Genomic DNA, 16,184 nt, shown 5'->3' with positions numbered 1-16,184 from the left:
CCCCCCCAAGCATCTTTACTCAAAGAAATTACATCTGTTTTTAATTCACAGGAAAATAACACACTTTATGTGAAAACAGTGTCCACTGTTCTACTGCCAAGCCAAGACACACATCCTGTACAGTGATCTGAATCTCCCATTCTCTGTCCTTCAGTTACATACAGAAATTCCCTTGGGCATACAGATGTTCCTGATGCTGATATTCATGCTTCACTTCATTTGGAACCACTGTCTTCACAGTTCAGGGATGCATCCCCTGAATTTTCCTGGTTTGGGCAGAGCATGAGGGCAGTGAGCAGTTCCCCATCTCTCTGTTCTGATCTCATGAAGTTGCCTGAGGACAAACCTTTGCCTCCACCATTTTTCATTGCACTGGATAAACCTCATGTATTTCAGAGCAAGGGCAGCTTGTTTTCTTTCTTTATCCACATGGAACTGTGTATTTTCCTCACATGTCTGGTTTAAAAGGAGAAGCTAATGCGATCAAAGTGGATTTCAATTGACTAAGTCAGCTGAGACTCTTCCCAAGCCAGGACCAACACATGTTCCTGCAGGAGTCTTCAGAATTTAGGAAAACAATTTATTCTGTTGATTTATATAATCTTTTAAGAATCCCGACTTGATTGTAGCTGAAAATATGACACCCATCACCCCAGGTGGAGGGAGAACACTGGTTTGGTTTGGTTTTTGCAAAAATCTAAGCCAAAGGCAATTTGGATCTTCTCTAATCTGAATAGCTGAGATGATCAAGGGTGGGGATGTGTGGGTGAGGAGATAAACATTCCTGCTATGCAGTCAGTGCCTGCATGACAAACACTCCTATGATCGATGTCCATAAAATGAGGCAGAGATTTGAAGTTGTGTGTCTGGTGCTTCCAGCAGTGGGGATGGAGCAGCAGAATCCCTGAGTCCTTCTGGTCTGGTGTGGAGAGGGGAAGCTGTGACTGCTCCAGGATGCTGCTCAGTGGGTTTTCATCACAAGCTCTTCCAGGGCCCTCTCCCTCTGATTCCCACAAAGCAAAAGAACTTCTTTGATTTCATTTTGCTGGAAGCCCATATCATTAAACTGAGCCAACAGATGCAAGAATTCAGCTGCCTGGAGGAAGAAGGAGGAGAGAAGAATGATGCTATCATGGATATATCGTGTAGTTGCAGAAAAAGCAGTGATGTGGGACAAGGCTGCACTCAGAAGATCTGGCTGAGTTGTATCACTGTGACAGCAGATTGAGGGCATACATATCCCTGGTAGCATTAAAACTTCTTAAATAAGCAATAATTAATAAAGCCAGCCTGTAGCTTCACTATTCCCTATAACATTTATATCAATTCCATGCAGTGTTTGGCTGCATTATGAAGAGAGCAGGGAATGGCAGTGAGCACAACTGGAATTAATTTGTCCTGCTCCCCTACTTTGCTCAGGCTGGGCCCCAGCACCACAACATCACCCAGAGCTGTGTCCTTAATAAATAAACCCATCCCTGACACTCAGACCCAGGTGTCCTCCCACTGCCACTGCCCTAAGGAGCGGTGACATGGCAATCCTACAGGCATCAGTATCCTGGCAAACACTGCCAGCCTGGATTTCATGCAGTTCTACCTTCCCAGGCTCTCCATTACCCCCAGGGGGAGACTGATGATGGAGACAAATGCCCAGTTCTCCACGGTTCTCCTCCCTGGAGCTAGAAGGGAGGGCTGGCAGGGCTTGAGACAGAGTGAGTGCTGGTGGGCTCGGGATGGGATTCCCAAGCAAAGGCTGAGTGAGCCTCATTCCACACAACAGGGTGAGAAGAAGGGCAGAGAAGTGTGAAGGAGCAGGTGTCCTCCCCCAGGGTCCTTACGGTGACACCGCCCTAGAGGTCTGGCCCTCCATGAGGCTGCAGGAGGGCCTGTGGAGGCAGAGGGAAGCGTGCAGGACACAGCACAAAGGGCTGGGCTGTGCCATCTCATTCTGACCTTTTTCTCCGAGTACTGGAACATTTCCATGGCTTCCTCCACCTGCCCTTCCTCATAGCCCTGCTTCAGCAGCCGATCACAGGCACCCAGGTAGCTCAGGAACTGCAGAGGAAGACAGACAGGTTAATCCAGCCTTGCAGGCATGGGGAACAAGGCCAGTCAGGAGCCCCCCTGCCTCCTCCCAGGGACACACCATGGGGGGCACATGAGCCACCACCATCTTGCCAGTTCCCACCTAATGCTCAGCCAGGGTGGTCTGTCTGTCTGTCTGTCTGTCTGTCTGAAGGACTTCCAGTGGGAAACAACATCTTGGTCCCCCTTCACTCTCCCAGGGTGGGAATGGGAACAAGGAGGAAACTAAACATGTGAACACTTGAGATGCAGAGCAATGGCCTCCAGGGTGAGGCAGGGCCTGTCCCGGTGGGATGACTTCACTCAGCTGACCCCACATCCCTTTGATGTGCTGGGGTTCAGGCATCCGTGGGTTTGCTCCAGGGTCCAAGAGCAGAGCCCACCCCAGGGGAGACCTGTGTGCTGTCATTACTGAAAGTAAACAGTTATTTTTGGCTTTCCTCGTTGTTCTTGGAGTGCTGACAGCACAATTCCCAGCAGCATCTTTTAAATACCGCGAGAATCACTCACTGTCCAAAAACATATGGGACAGGCAATAATAAATGAGCTATACAATAGCAGGGGGAATAAAAACATCCCACAGGTCTTTCCAAAGCTTCTTCATCCAAGGAGAAGCTGATTCATTTCTCCCCAGATTCAACAGCACACAGACCTCCACCTTCCCCAGCACTGCCAGAGACAAGGAGAAGGACTCAGTGAAAAGCCATAAAACATAGGAAATAGACAAAAAAAGTCTTTCAAGCATTGAGTTGATCTATTTTGGCTGAACAGTCGGGTAGGGATTTTCAGAAATGTCAGCCTTAAGGAGCCCAGTAACTCAGAAAGGAGACAGTCACTGGTCACTGGCATTCCTCACCTCATGTTATTTCCCTTGTTACCAGGCTAATGACAACCCCAGATCATTGCTGCATTTTCTTCCCCTGTTGTGGCAGAACAGCCACTCACCCAAAGCATTAACACAGACAGTCCTGGCAGCCTGGTCAAGCCCAGCATGAAATCAGTGCCTTTGTCAACTCAATGGTTTTTAATCACAAAAAATATTATATATATGTATCCTCAAGACTAAACAAGAAGAGTTTTTTTAACAGTGACCAGCTGCTGCCTTTGTCATGTCTCAACTCACATGTACATTGAGGGCTCCATGGACCAATGATGCATTTTGAATTGATCAATGATCATTGATCAAAATGCAATGGTGCTATTTTGGCCATGACATCCTACATGATGAACCTCTGGCATGCTGGGGCAACTAATACTACTTGAGCCTTTCAGAGTTCTTCCACCAAAATCAGGAAAGCATTGCTTCTAAAGAAGGCTACAGAAGGCCTTGCCTTCTCTACCAGAGTGGGCTCTGCCAGTTTCTCTTGACACTGCAAGGAAGTTGAGCAATTTTTGGATACTATCTGGTACTTCCATCAGTCCTCACAGTTGAAGTCATTGTCACACATCAGAACCTCAGGCATCACCAGCAAGCAATAAAGAGCACAGGTCTTTTTGACTTCAACTGGAACATATTTTCCAGGAAGATTTAGACTAATTTGGTAGTTTGGTACTTGTAAAAAATGCATGACAGGTCAGGCTTTATCTTGGCTGCATTGGGCATAAATAGGAAAGATGGGAACTGCTGGTGAAGAAGGCATGGGATAGAAGGCAGACCTTGTCTTTTGGTGCAGTAATCTCTTCTCCAAGGGAATGGGAGTCCTGGTGTTTATACAGAAGGGAGCAGGCTGTACCCATTTCCACCCTTAATAAGATGCACTGTTTCTTCATTTTGAAGCCAGCAGTTGCTACAGGACACCCTTGCACGGCTCTATGAAACAACATGGGCTGGGCTCTGCTCATCTCTCTGTGCCCAGATGAAACCTCTATGGATTGAAGACATAAAGCTTCTCTTCCCACCTCAGCTCACCTGAAACTCCAGAGAGCTCTGGGGGGCCGGGGTGAGTAAGGAGGGAGCCGGAAGCTGCAGGGATGACTCAGCCACAGAGCAGCTCTGACCAGGCTGGCCCATGCAGCCAGGGCAGCTCCCGGGGGAATGGGAAGGAGACTGGCAGCTGGCAGCAGCTGCTTGGTGCTCAGCCTGCTCATGCCCTGCCAGGATCTGCTCCTGCTCCCTGGCCTGACAGCCCCATGGAAATTCCTCTTGCTTAGCTGTAATTAAGACCCTTCTCTCTTTGCAAGAACTACTTGGATAATTTAGCCCTAAAATCCTCTGCTGGGATGGGCAGGTCCAGCCCCAAGTTTGCCAAGGGAGTCAAACCCAGCAGCTTCCCTCATGTCACGGATGCTCTGAGCCCACCTGGACCTTTCTGACATTCATCTGGACAAACAGAGACATTGGGAGTGAGGATGCAGCACAGCAGGCAGGGATGTACTCACATACCAGGGGTAGGAAGAGGCTGCATGTTATGTTTCAATAAATTTCAGGTTATTATAGAGGATTCCTTGGGAAAAGAGCTCTGGGACTCTGCTGCAATGTTTGCATGGATTCTGTGCTTGCTCCAACACAGGGAAGTTGTGTTTTGGAGAGAGCCCAACCAAATCTCCAAGGTATTCCTACACTCCTATTCTGACAGGATGAGCCATGGCAATAATCACACGAATCCAACAGCTAGGAAAAATGATGTGCAAAAAGTTCCCATATATGGGGGCAAAATTTGTACCTCAAAAGGACATGATGCTTCACACAACAGATTGAACAGATAACAAAGCCAGCCATGCTTATGCGCTGAAAAGCTGAGGGCGGCTCATTGCTATTTTATTACAGCAAAAGTGAAATCTCATGGAAAATCCTGTCAGCTGTGGTCTGACACCAAAGTGGAAAGGCAAGGCCATCAAAAATCTACCCCAAAGAAGACAGCCATTCCTTTCTCCATGAAAATCAAGTTTTCCTTTAGTGAAAGGTTCTCACACTGCTGTGCCAGCTCCACCAACCTGACTTAAGCTTTGCCTTCCTGTCTTCTGGAGGGTGAGGATGGCTTTCTGGGTGGGGTAGCCCAGGGCTATGACGGGCTCGATGAGGTCTCTCTCCTCTTGGCTCAGTGCAGAGAGCAGGTCAGCTGAGGAATCTGGCTGGGATCTGTGGCAGCTGAGAGGTCGTCCAGGCATGGAGGCAGGGGGGAGGCAAGTGTAGGGGCTGAGGGACTGCAAGGAAAAAACAGATGGTGTTATTGCTCCAGGTCATGGAATGAGGTGAAACAATCCAGGCTAAGGCAATGCTTCTGAATGCTGGTGGTTACCTTGCTCTCTCCAGAAGAGGAAAATTCCCATACAAGGAACATCAAATGAGCATCAAATGAGACTGGACTTAATTAAATACAGGGTCAGCTACAGATACAGAAGAGTGCTCAGTGTGGGTGTTGTACAAATACACACGGGCATTTAATCTCTCCTTAATTACTCCATGTCAAATGCAGCTGCATATAAATAACCTGGTCATTCAAGTGTCTGATGGTTTTATTGCAGGTTTTCAGTAATTCATCTCCTACACCTCTCAAGCAGCTGGATTATATTCAATTTCTTAAAAGCAGGGTGCAATTCAGATCTAAGTTGACAGAGTACTACTTACTCTATCCTTTCACATCACTGTCTCTATCACTAAATGATCTGTATTTCTAGTAGGAAGTCCAAAGTTTCCTAGAAAAGACATAATGACTGTAAGGGGACATTTCCCTATAAACCCTGCTTATATCTGTTAGAATGGGATCATGTAGCAAAAAGAGGACAACCCCTCCATATTTCACTCTTTTCTTAGTGTTTCAATTGAAAATCAGATTAGACCCCACTTCAGAAAAACACAGATGTTTTGGACAGAGCAAGTAAATGTGCACCCAGAAAGCTTCTTTCAACCTCAGTGACAAAATCAAACCCTTTCTTCACTTCTTGTGAAAACTTCAGCAATTCCTCATGGGTCCAGTGTTTCCAAAGCCCCATTCTGCTTCCTTTTTGCTGGCCAGCCCGCACCAAATGTGACCAATCTGTGCCCTCCACCTCCCTCCTCTCCCAGTGATGAACAAAGGGCCACCAGAGGAAGCTTCTCACCGGTACCGTGGGCTTGTGCTGCTTGATGGGAGGGATTGGTGTGGCTGTGTCTGGAGGACTTGGCACAACAGTCCCCTGCTGGGACACATCTGGATCTGGCCCGTACTTGACGCTGCCGTTGGTGCCAGGGCACTGGGGCAGCAGCCGTGGCACCAGGATCCCCCTGTTCCCTGTGGCAGCTCTGTTCAAAGGATGCACCAAAGCAGCCAGCTTCCTCCTGGCGGCTTCCAGCTCGTTCTTCATGTTGTTAAATATCACCATGGATCTTCTCTGCTTGCTGGGGTCTGGGCTGGCTGGGCTGTGGACATTGTTCTCTGGCGAGGGCTCCAACAAGCCGGGCGATGTCTTTGGTCGGGTCTGGTAGAAGCCGGGGCGTGAGGACACACTTCTCGAAGAGCTTCTCCTCCTGGAGAGGTGTGATTCGTCCTTGTCATTCTCTTCCCAAGAGGTGGAGGAGTACTCATCATCCGAGTACTCCCCCTCCTCTGAGTGCCAGGTGTCACTCTCGGTGTCGGACAGGACCGCCCTGCCCCTGGCGTGCCCGTAGGAGCTGTCGGCAGCGCTCAGGCTGATGGAGCGCCGCACCGCCCCGTCCCGACTCCGCCCTCCGTAGCTGTCGGCAGGGTCCACCAGCAGCAGCCAGCACGGGGGAGCTGTGGGGACGACTTCGGAGGTGACTCGATGGCGGGAGGTCTGCTGCTGAGAGGCCACCTCCACCCAGTACAGCACCTTCCTTTCCAGCGAGAAGTCGTGCTGCAGAAGAGTGAGAGGCAGCTGGTGAGGACATGTGAAACCAGACCAGGTGGCACGGAGCAAACCATGCACTCCACGAGGCATCTTAAGGGCTGCAGTCTCCCCATATCAGCTCCTATTTCCCTGAGCATTAGGGCTGGCAGTGCCAGCCACATCTCTGCAGGGAATCCCTGAATTTATATTTGAAAAAAGTCTTATCTATGAAGTCATTACTATTGTGAGTTGCATCTACAGTTCTTTGGAAAAGTATTTTATGCTTGGAGGTGTTTGTGTCACTTTGACTGTGGAAGGCAGGAGTGTGCAGCCATCCCAATTTTAGGCAGCTGCAGAGAGGCACCACATCCAGCCACAGGCTGCCCCCAGAATGGTGGCAGAGTTTGTTTGTGACCCTCATTAGCAGCGCTTGGCAGAGCCACTTCAGGGGCTCAGAAGCCACCAAGAGGGGAGATGCCACCTCTGGCAGAAGCAGAACCAGCCATGGGATTATCTAGTGGCGCCAGGGTCTCGGCTGCTCCCCAAACAGAGTTGTCATTTCCACATAGTTCAGCTTAAAATATAAGTGTGTTTGTTACTGAAATCTGAGGGTTTTCCTGGAACAAACAAGCCTTGCCCGTCCCAGAGCTCTCCAAACAAGGTCTCCTCCTGACAGGCAGGCAAGTACATTCACAGCCCAGGAATGCTGTTTTTACTGTTCTTGCCACTTGGGTCAGCTGTGGACCCAAATCAGCCTCCCCAAGGAAAACACCCTCATGTCCCTCCATAAGGATCAGCCTGGACCAGCAGCACAATGGTTTGGCCTCAGAAGGGAGCATCAAATCATCACTAAATAGGGAGAAACACGGGGTGTGTATATATATATATATAAACACTATCTATATGCTTCCAGCACAGGTAGTATTGCCTGCTTATAGCTGGTAGATTTATTGGAAAATATTTAACAAATATTATTAATAAACAAGACAGTGATAACTCCAAAGTAGAAAACAACCCCAGAGCAGAGCCTGCAGTTTGTCCTCCTATCCCAGAAAAACCTAACCTTCCTTTTTACAAAGGATTTTTAGAAAACACCCCCAAACCAAACTCCAACCATCATCACTGCCGCACACCACAAATCATCCTCACCTCCTCCCAATATTGCTGCAAACCAGCCAATGAAGAGGAAATTAGTTAGGAGATTTCCCTTCCCTTCTTTCATGAGAACACTGCTGATTTTCTTTCAGCATCCCCAGCAGGTTCTGGGTGTGGACTCACCATGGTGCTCATGAGGATGTCGGTGCAGTCAGGGAGCTCAATGTCTGGGGCAGTGACTAAAGGGATTTCTCCCTCTGAGTCCCCACTGAGGCTCATGGCTGTCCGGAAGGGAACTTCATCCAGGTAGTTCATTGCTGCTGCCTGATTTCTTGCTGCTGGAGGAAGGGAAACAAACTGTAAGAACATCTCTTAAGCTGGCTGGAAGGAGAGAAAGATGAGCTGTTTCAAGTGCCAGCCGGGTAAAAACAGATTGGCAAAATCTTATTTACTGACACCAGGAAGCTTTGTCTGAACTAACCTTTGCTATTCTCAGCTTGAGCCAGAAGGACTTGACCAAGCTTATGGCTTCCTTTGGCAGAGATCCTGAGCATTTTTCTCCTCCATCTCTCCCATCCCTCTCCCTCTGTTGCAATTGCACGCTCCTTTCCCCTGAGCATTTTTTCCACTTACAGAGGGAGAAAGTACAGCCAAGGAGGACACCTTGCAGGTCTCCCCTGTCTGCACAACCTGTGGTGACAGAGCTCATGCACATGGCCTCGTGCTGCTGAGCCATCACACAGAGCATCCCGAGGGAGCTGGGGTGAGGGCATTCCTTCAGGCACTGCAGCAGCTTAATGGGAGCCAGGCAAGGACACTGCAGCAGGCAAGCTTGGGAATTGGGAGGATGTCAAACAAGCAATTTTTAAGATTAGCTTTTAGGAACCATGCATTCATTTTAAGTGTGGTGATGGTTTTAGATCAGGAATTCCAGGGGAGAGAAAAATTGCTGGTGAATTGGGAATGCTGTCAGGAAAATATTACTTCAAGTGTCTCCATCAGGTCTCTACAAATGTCTCAATTTACTAAAAAGCCATTACTTGCTACATGAAGCCTCGAGCTTTCAGCTTCCCAGTGATGACAGTGTGTAAACTCACTTCTTTTATAGATTATAAACTGTTAGGGGCTGGTAGCCAGTCTTCCACTGAGTTCTGGTACTGGCAGCATGTGCCTGCTCATCCCAAAGTCCTCAGCACTCATCCTCAGGTCACACAGTAAATATGTATGTGACATCCCTAAGTGCTTTTCCCAACTATTTTTTTGCTTTAAAAACAAACAGCTTCTATGACAACAAGGATAAACATTCCACTAAAAGGAAATACGCAGAAGAATATACACAAGGATGACAAAACTGCCTGTTTAAAGCAAAAATAAGAGTCTGTAATGGGAGATGGGGTTCAGGGAAGTTTCCTGTATTGGCAAAGGATTCACAAAGAGCTTCCAGGCCAGAGAAAGTGACACACACAATCAACATGCACAATCACTCAGCCAGTGATATCAGAATGACAACAGGCTGTCACTTTGCCTGCTCACGCCAGGAGCCTTTAATGCCCCTGCACAAGCAGAGCCCCTAAGGAGCTTTGTGCTCCTGCACATGTCCTGCCACTAACATGCAACACGGGCAACGTGTTGGGATCCCACGTGGAGCCAGGCCACCTGCTCAGCTTAAGAGGGCTCAGCCTAAGGGACAATCCACGTCAGCACTGACAAAGGTGACGCCTGAAAACATCTGCAAGCAAAGCCACCTTCCCTCAGCTTTCTGCTACTCCCTGAGCAGCTCCTGCATGCAGGGAGGACTGACATTCCCTGCAGCTTGGGCTGTAAAGTGGCTCTCCCTAAAATCCCAGGGTGCTGAGGAAAGTGGTGTCTCAGGATCTGTCACCCAGAGTGGCTCCACTCAGGTTCAAATTTTAAGGGATGGTGGTGGGTAGTGTGTGTGTCCGAAGCCAGAATGAAGAAAATATGAGAACATTATGATATTGTACCTCTCTGTATTTCACTGCATGAATACTGTGCTTTAAGAGAGGCTCACACAGGTGTTAATTCCCAAAACCACAGTTTAGAAAACAAGAACTTTGGGGCAGGAGCAATCACAACAAAAATGATACTAGAAAAGGATAAAATAGGGTCAGTCATAAACACCAACTCCCACCAGAAGGGAACTCTACAAGGGCTCTGACCTCATGTTCTCCAGAGGAGCCCTGCACACTTTCATGTCAAAGACACTGGCCAGTGCATGAACCAGCTCATATCAGGAAAAGGATGCGCCTAAACAGCAGGAGAAACCCAAACTGCACCAGGACCAGGGAGGGAATAGGATACAAATGAATCTTGGAAACTCACAGCCAACATCTCCTTCTGAGCTACACTAAGTTTTAAAAATTTAAAAACAGTGGGAAATATTATACTCAGAAAAATGGGAATGAAGTCTGAAGACGCACTTTTTAAATTAATACCATGTGTCCATGCATTTTATGAGTTGAGATTTTAAACATTCCTCCCCATCTGTGGCTTCAACAACTTCCTCACTAAAGCTATGAAACATTTCAATGCAGATGTCATTAGACAGGAGCAAATACACAGATCATACCCAAAGGTGGATCCTCCCCTGGCATTTTCAAGCCCTGTTTATTAGCAATATGAAGCTGTCCTTACCATCAGATGAACTCATGGAGCTCTCTCCTCGCAGGGCAGGGAGAACAGGGCTGCTGCTTTGCTGCCTCCTTATCTACTGCTCAGCTCTTTAAATTCCTGCAGTGTCAGACAAGCAGCTGACTTGGACAGCTTTAAGATAATCGTAGCTTAAGCAGCTGGCCTGTTCCATCAGACATGCTGATGGGATAAGGAGCCTAATTGTTTAAGCAGAGCATCCTCTGGTCACTAAGCTGCCCGAACTGAAAGTGTGGGGTTTGTATTGCTTTTATGCAGTTGTTTTTATTTTTATATTTGATCTTGTGCGTTTTCATCAGGGAAGGCTCCCCAGTATCTGACTCAGCCTTGGGTCTGGAGTAATGAGATGCTGGAAGTGACATCAGGGATGGGAGGATGTAGGGAAGAGCAAATCAGAACACCAACTGCAGAGAACTTCATGGCAATCTGTATTTTGGGGTGCTACAGGTGGGCAAGAACTGCAAACTTCTGCACTCATGTTCTGTCAGGAACTACCAGTTCGTGTCTCTTGTTGACAGAAACCAGTGCAAAGGTCCAGCCAGGACACTACTGACATTACATCAAAGGCCCAGGCACTGAATTTAGGCAATGACACATGTGAATTACGCACCGCTGTGACGCCAAGAGGCAAAGCACTGGAGAGATTAACTCAATTCCCACACACTGGGGCTAGCAAGAATAAGGACTGCAGCTCTGGAAAGCTGCCACAGCAATCTGTGCAGAACAGCAGAGCTCCAAATCCATATGGCCCGTCACAAGTTCAAGCAAACTGTCCAGAACATGGAAAGCTTTGACATCAGGTGTCACCTCTGTCACCTTGCAGGAAGGAGAAGTTCCTTCACACAAACCTTTTCCCAACAATTCTCTCCTTGTTGGAGCTGTATTTGATGCAAAGTACTCAAACAAATATCTTCCTTTGCGTGAAAATATTTTAAACAAAAATCCATTTTTCTCTATTTGTTCTGTACAAAAAAAACAACTTACAAAATAAAGCTGTGGGTTTTGATCAAATATTATAGACATATACAAAAATATCTATATAGTCAAAACACAGTACGTTAGACTGCAGATTTTATTGGGTGTTTTCCAGCAGGCTTATTCATCAAATTTGTATTTATTCACATGGCTGGCTGACCTATTTCACCACAAATGGGAATTTTTTCCATGTTTTGGTATCAGCTTTAGTCCACAAAAGTATAATGTCAACAGCTGCTTTAATCAACCTTGAAAAACCCTGTCTTGTTTGTACTTCAGAATTCGTTTAAACTTGTAATAGGTTTGTCTCTACACCCAAAAATACAGGAACTGTTTTGACAGTGATGCTTGACATGCTTCATTTAAGAAGAAAAACATGTTTACTAATGATCTCTTCTTTTTTAAAAAATTTCTTCTTTTCTGAAGCTTTCATCATCCTTTATAAAGATAAAAGCCACTAAAATATGATGTTAATACTGGCACAAATACCACCATCAGCAATGTTCCTTTATTAAGATTGAGATTTAACAAGAACTCGCAGCTGGATTGTAATTCCACACCACGAGAGGCCTGGCAGCTCTGGGCTTGCTCAGCTATCTCCCTGCACAGTCAATCAGCAAAAACAATTTTTAAACTTTTTTTCAAGACGTTCCAGTAAAGACTTTGCAGTACCTGGCTGCCGAAAGAGAGGACAAGACTTCCTCTTTGGGCCCTCTCATATTTACACGTAGTTGTAGTGAAGCAATCCTCCAACACTGAAATAATTTATTGCTAAATTATCTGACAGCAGTGGCCCAGGTGTCACTGGTGGGGAGACTCGGGAGAACCCATCCTGGAGGGATGCAGCTTCCTTCGGGGTGGTCAGCTGGCACCAAGTACTGATCCCATTCATGCCTTTAACAGAGAGAGCATTGTTTGAGGAGAGCTGGGATTAATTTGGTGGTAAGATTTATTATACACCCACAAAGATGTCACTGATCGATCCAAACCCCACAATACTTGTACTCCTTAACTTGTTTTTCAAAAGACAAATGTGAAAATCTGATGTTCTGGTGTTAAATGGAATGGTTATGCATGAAGTGCACTCTGCCTCACACAGGCATCTGTTGGATATGACTCAAGCAAAAAACTTGAAAAAACTTGAAAAAAACAGAACAATCCATTGCATAACCATATTTGGAAGCTGACAAACCAAAAGGGGCACTGAATTTACAATTGCAAAAAACAGTGTTTGCCATCTCTGATGATAAAATACTTTCTTTGGTTTTACCTGATCTGGATTAGAGCTGCCACAGAATGTTCAGCTTGTAAGTAGTAGTCTCTGAAAGGCTGCAGCAGGTGGGCGAGTGGGAATTCAGCTGTGAAAACACAGACACAGAAATTGTTCAATAATCCAGAAAAGCCTTCCATTCTAGTGAGTTTCAGAAGCCCAGAATTTGCAAAATCATTTGCTACTGCCCAGCTGTAATCTGCCATCAGGTCCCCAGGTAATACATGAAACTGAACTGTTTATATGTTACACATTTCCTGGTCTGTACCACAGCTGTCAGAGGAAAGCCAAGACTAGCAAAACTTCCTGACTCCACCATCTAAAAAAGGGAACATATGGACACTGAATCTTTACAGATTACCTGAGTCACACTTATCAAAGCACCAGACTAAAGCATCTATGCTTCTGGAAGTCTTCAATCTATTCTGTTTATTCTCACTTCAGTTTAATCTACAACTCTTCTTGCAAAACAACATGAAACCAGCTTGAGATGTGCTGCAGTCCATGCTGAAGAGCTCAATGGTTCCTCTTACACCATAGGTTTTAACAGCACTATGTTTATCCCCCACTCGGACCATAAATTACTACAGTGGATGACTCCTTTCTCATCTAGATCTGTGCCTGCATTTCAAATCTAGCGTCTGTGAGACGGGGATGTGATGTGGAAAAACACTGTTAAGAACATGAGGCAGAATTTACCTGGATCCCCAAACAGCTTAGAATCCATTTCCAGTTTCTGCTGTAGTAGTTTTTCCCTTTCCTTCTTCTGTTTCTTTTCCATTTCCCTTTTCCTTTCCTCCTCCTGTTCTCCCTCCAGCATAACCCTTAATGCTCTTTCCTCAGCTTCATACAGCTCTGTGCGAGTTTTGAGCAACGTTTTGAGACTCTCCACCTGATTTTCAAATGCTTCATCTGCTGAAGGAGGTGGACAAACACCTGAACACAGAGAGAAGAGATTTTAAGTTTTCAGATTCAGATGGGGGTTTGATACCAGACTTGAAAGCAGAGCTGGGAAAAATCTCAGAGGAATATGAATTTAACCTTGTTAACAGACGGAATTCTTACTGGAATAATCGTTCTTCCAGAAGGAGCTTGGAAACATACAAACACCACAAATGAATTCAGTACTTTGTACCTATTCTTGTCATTAAAATCACAATGAAGACACAGCTTTTTGAAATTGTGCCTTGCTAGCCAGCACAGGGCACCCTCATCTTATTTCCTGTGTGTGCAATTAGAAGAGTTTAGACCAATCTCCTAACGAACCTTTCCTGGCAGCAGCTTCTTTCCTCAGCTTCCGAAGCTTTTCCAACCCGCGCAGGACGTCTGTCATCCTCTTTGTATCTGCTTGTTTCTTCCGGACTTCGGACAGGACACTGTCAGCAGCAGCCTTCAGCTCTTGCTCCTAGGAAAGGAAGGAAAAAAACAGATGAGATCTGTGAAATATCCCTCAAAGACACAAATCAAACGGTATTTTCAGAGATTAGCAAAGCACTGAAGAGCAGAGTGACTTCGCAGTAACAGCAAGTCATGCCAAATATCCAGTCTTGCCTTTTTATGAAAAAAAGGCTAAAATACCACAGACTTCAGAAAAAAAAATGCTGTGGAACTCATAAATTTGGGCCAAATCACAGAATCATGGAGTTGTTAAGGTTGGAAAAGATCATCAAGTCCGTCTGTCAACTCAGCAACACCACCACGTTCACCACAAAGCCATGTCCTCAAGTGCCACATGCACGCACTTTTGAACACTTCCTAGATGATTTATGAATTATGAAAGCCTGAGAACCTTTACCCACAGAAATTTAGGGTAAATATTTTACAATAAACAGAAACCATCCTGATTCCACAGTTCTGCAATTAAGACCATTAACCTGCCACAGTCTGACCACAAACCCTTCCTCAGCAGCTGCTCTGGACCATCCCAGCAGCAGACCAGAAGAAAGGGAGTTCTTTAGCCAAAAACAAACAGAAAGGTGCCTACAGCACTTCCCAACCACTCTAATTTGAGGTGGTATTTTTTGCTTTGGAGATGTTTTACTTCCCCATAAGATCAAAAAGCTTGTAAACTACAAGCTTTAGAAGGATGAAAACAGGAGGGAAGGCTGATGGGTACTGAAACAGCACTGACCATCACAGGGTAGCTGTGTGGACAGGCTGACGCCTGAGACCAGAGAGGAAAACCTCCAGGAGTTCAGAAACAACTTAAGGCCTAAAGCATGAGGATGGCAAAACCGAGATGCCCAACAAGACTTCTAAGCAAGAAGCAGGGCTGCAGGCCTTGGAAATAGCACATCTCTCCGTATGCTGAAGTCATGCAGCACCTCAGTGGCAGCCACTGAAGCAAGGGGGTCAAAGCCAGGTGTGGGAAAGGCACCGCCCGCCGTGACCCCACTACCGGCAGGTCACCCCTGCCCCACCGCGCTGCCCTGGAGCCCCGGGGAGAGGCAGGACCAGACACTAGGGACCATACCCGATTCTTTTCCTCCACCTCCTGGATACACTTAGCCCGCCACTGGTCGATCTTGGCCTCCCGCTCGGCGGCCCGGGCTGCCTCCTCCTCCTTGGCCGCCCTGGCTTCGAGCTTCCTCCGCTGCAGGCGCAGCCTCCTCTTCCTCGCCCTCTCGGCCTTCCTGCGCAGGGCCTCGCCGTAGCCGGGCTCCCGCAGGGGCCGCACGACCTCCCGCAGCTCCCGCAGCGCCGCCTCCGCCTCCTCCCGCGCCCGGGCCCAGCCCGGCTCGTCGCCCTGGTTCTCGCTGCGCCTCAGGGCCCCGCAGAGCGCGGTCACCCGGGCCACCCGCGCCAGCGCCGCCACCGCCACGGCCCGGGCGCTGCTGGGGCTGGCGGCGGCAGGCGGCGGTGGCGGCGGGGGAGCGGCGCGGCGGCGACCCAGGAACTGCGAGAGCCACAGCTCATCCTGCTGCCGCTGCACCGCCTCCTCCTCGGCCGCTGCCCGCGGCGGGGCCGCCGCTAAGTAAGGGACGCCCGGCGGGAAGCGCGGTGCCCCCTCACCCGCAGTGGGCGGCGGCGGCAAGAAGAAAGGCGGGGGTGCCACCGGCCCTACCGCGAAGGGCGCTGGGCGGACGGAAGGGCCAGGGAAAGGCGGCGGGAAGGCGCGGAAGGGCGGCGGGAGGCGGGGGGGGAACGGCGGCGGCTGCGCCATGATCCGGCCGCAGCCCTCAGCGCGCCGCCAGGACAGCGCCTCAGCGCCGTCTCAGCACCGCGCCACAGCGCCCCCTGGCGGCCCGGAGGACCCGCCCCGCCCGCATTAACTTTCTAAAACTCCTAAAACTTGAAATACGCGTCAGGGACGACAACTCTC

General features: G+C 48.0%; 2 protein-coding genes across 3 annotated transcripts; both read right to left on the bottom strand.

Annotated features, from left to right (window-relative positions):
- Positions 1 to 24: 24 nt before the first annotated feature.
- On the bottom strand, positions 25 to 12,366 carry UBAP1L (ubiquitin associated protein 1 like). Of its 2 annotated transcripts, none has more exons than XM_066558468.1 (6): positions 12,265 to 12,366; positions 8,131 to 8,285; positions 6,127 to 6,879; positions 5,020 to 5,229; positions 1,954 to 2,055; positions 25 to 1,096 (listed from the first exon to the last, which is right to left on the bottom strand). In XM_066558468.1, exons 2-6 carry the CDS (start codon positions 8,260 to 8,262, stop codon positions 962 to 964), a joined length of 1,332 nt encoding a protein of 443 aa, XP_066414565.1. In that variant the 5' UTR covers positions 8,263 to 8,285; positions 12,265 to 12,366; the 3' UTR covers positions 25 to 961. The 2 variants fall into 2 exon arrangements, with proteins under 2 accessions (XP_066414565.1, XP_066414566.1); XM_066558469.1 differs by having other exon boundaries at positions 8,131 to 8,282; positions 12,265 to 12,359.
- Positions 11,672 to 16,061, bottom strand: PDCD7 (programmed cell death 7). The gene is made up of 5 exons (XM_066558470.1): positions 15,336 to 16,061; positions 14,129 to 14,267; positions 13,562 to 13,798; positions 12,863 to 12,950; positions 11,672 to 12,486 (listed from the first exon to the last, which is right to left on the bottom strand). Exons 1-5 carry the CDS (start codon positions 16,023 to 16,025, stop codon positions 12,369 to 12,371), a joined length of 1,272 nt encoding a protein of 423 aa, XP_066414567.1. The 5' UTR covers positions 16,026 to 16,061; the 3' UTR covers positions 11,672 to 12,368.
- Positions 16,062 to 16,184: the final 123 nt, after the last annotated feature.

The sequence above is a fragment of the Molothrus aeneus genome, chromosome 13, assembly GCF_037042795.1.
Source record: "Molothrus aeneus isolate 106 chromosome 13, BPBGC_Maene_1.0, whole genome shotgun sequence".
Lineage (NCBI taxonomy): Eukaryota > Metazoa > Chordata > Aves > Passeriformes > Icteridae > Molothrus > Molothrus aeneus.
This window is presented reverse-complemented; position numbering and strand designations above follow the sequence as displayed.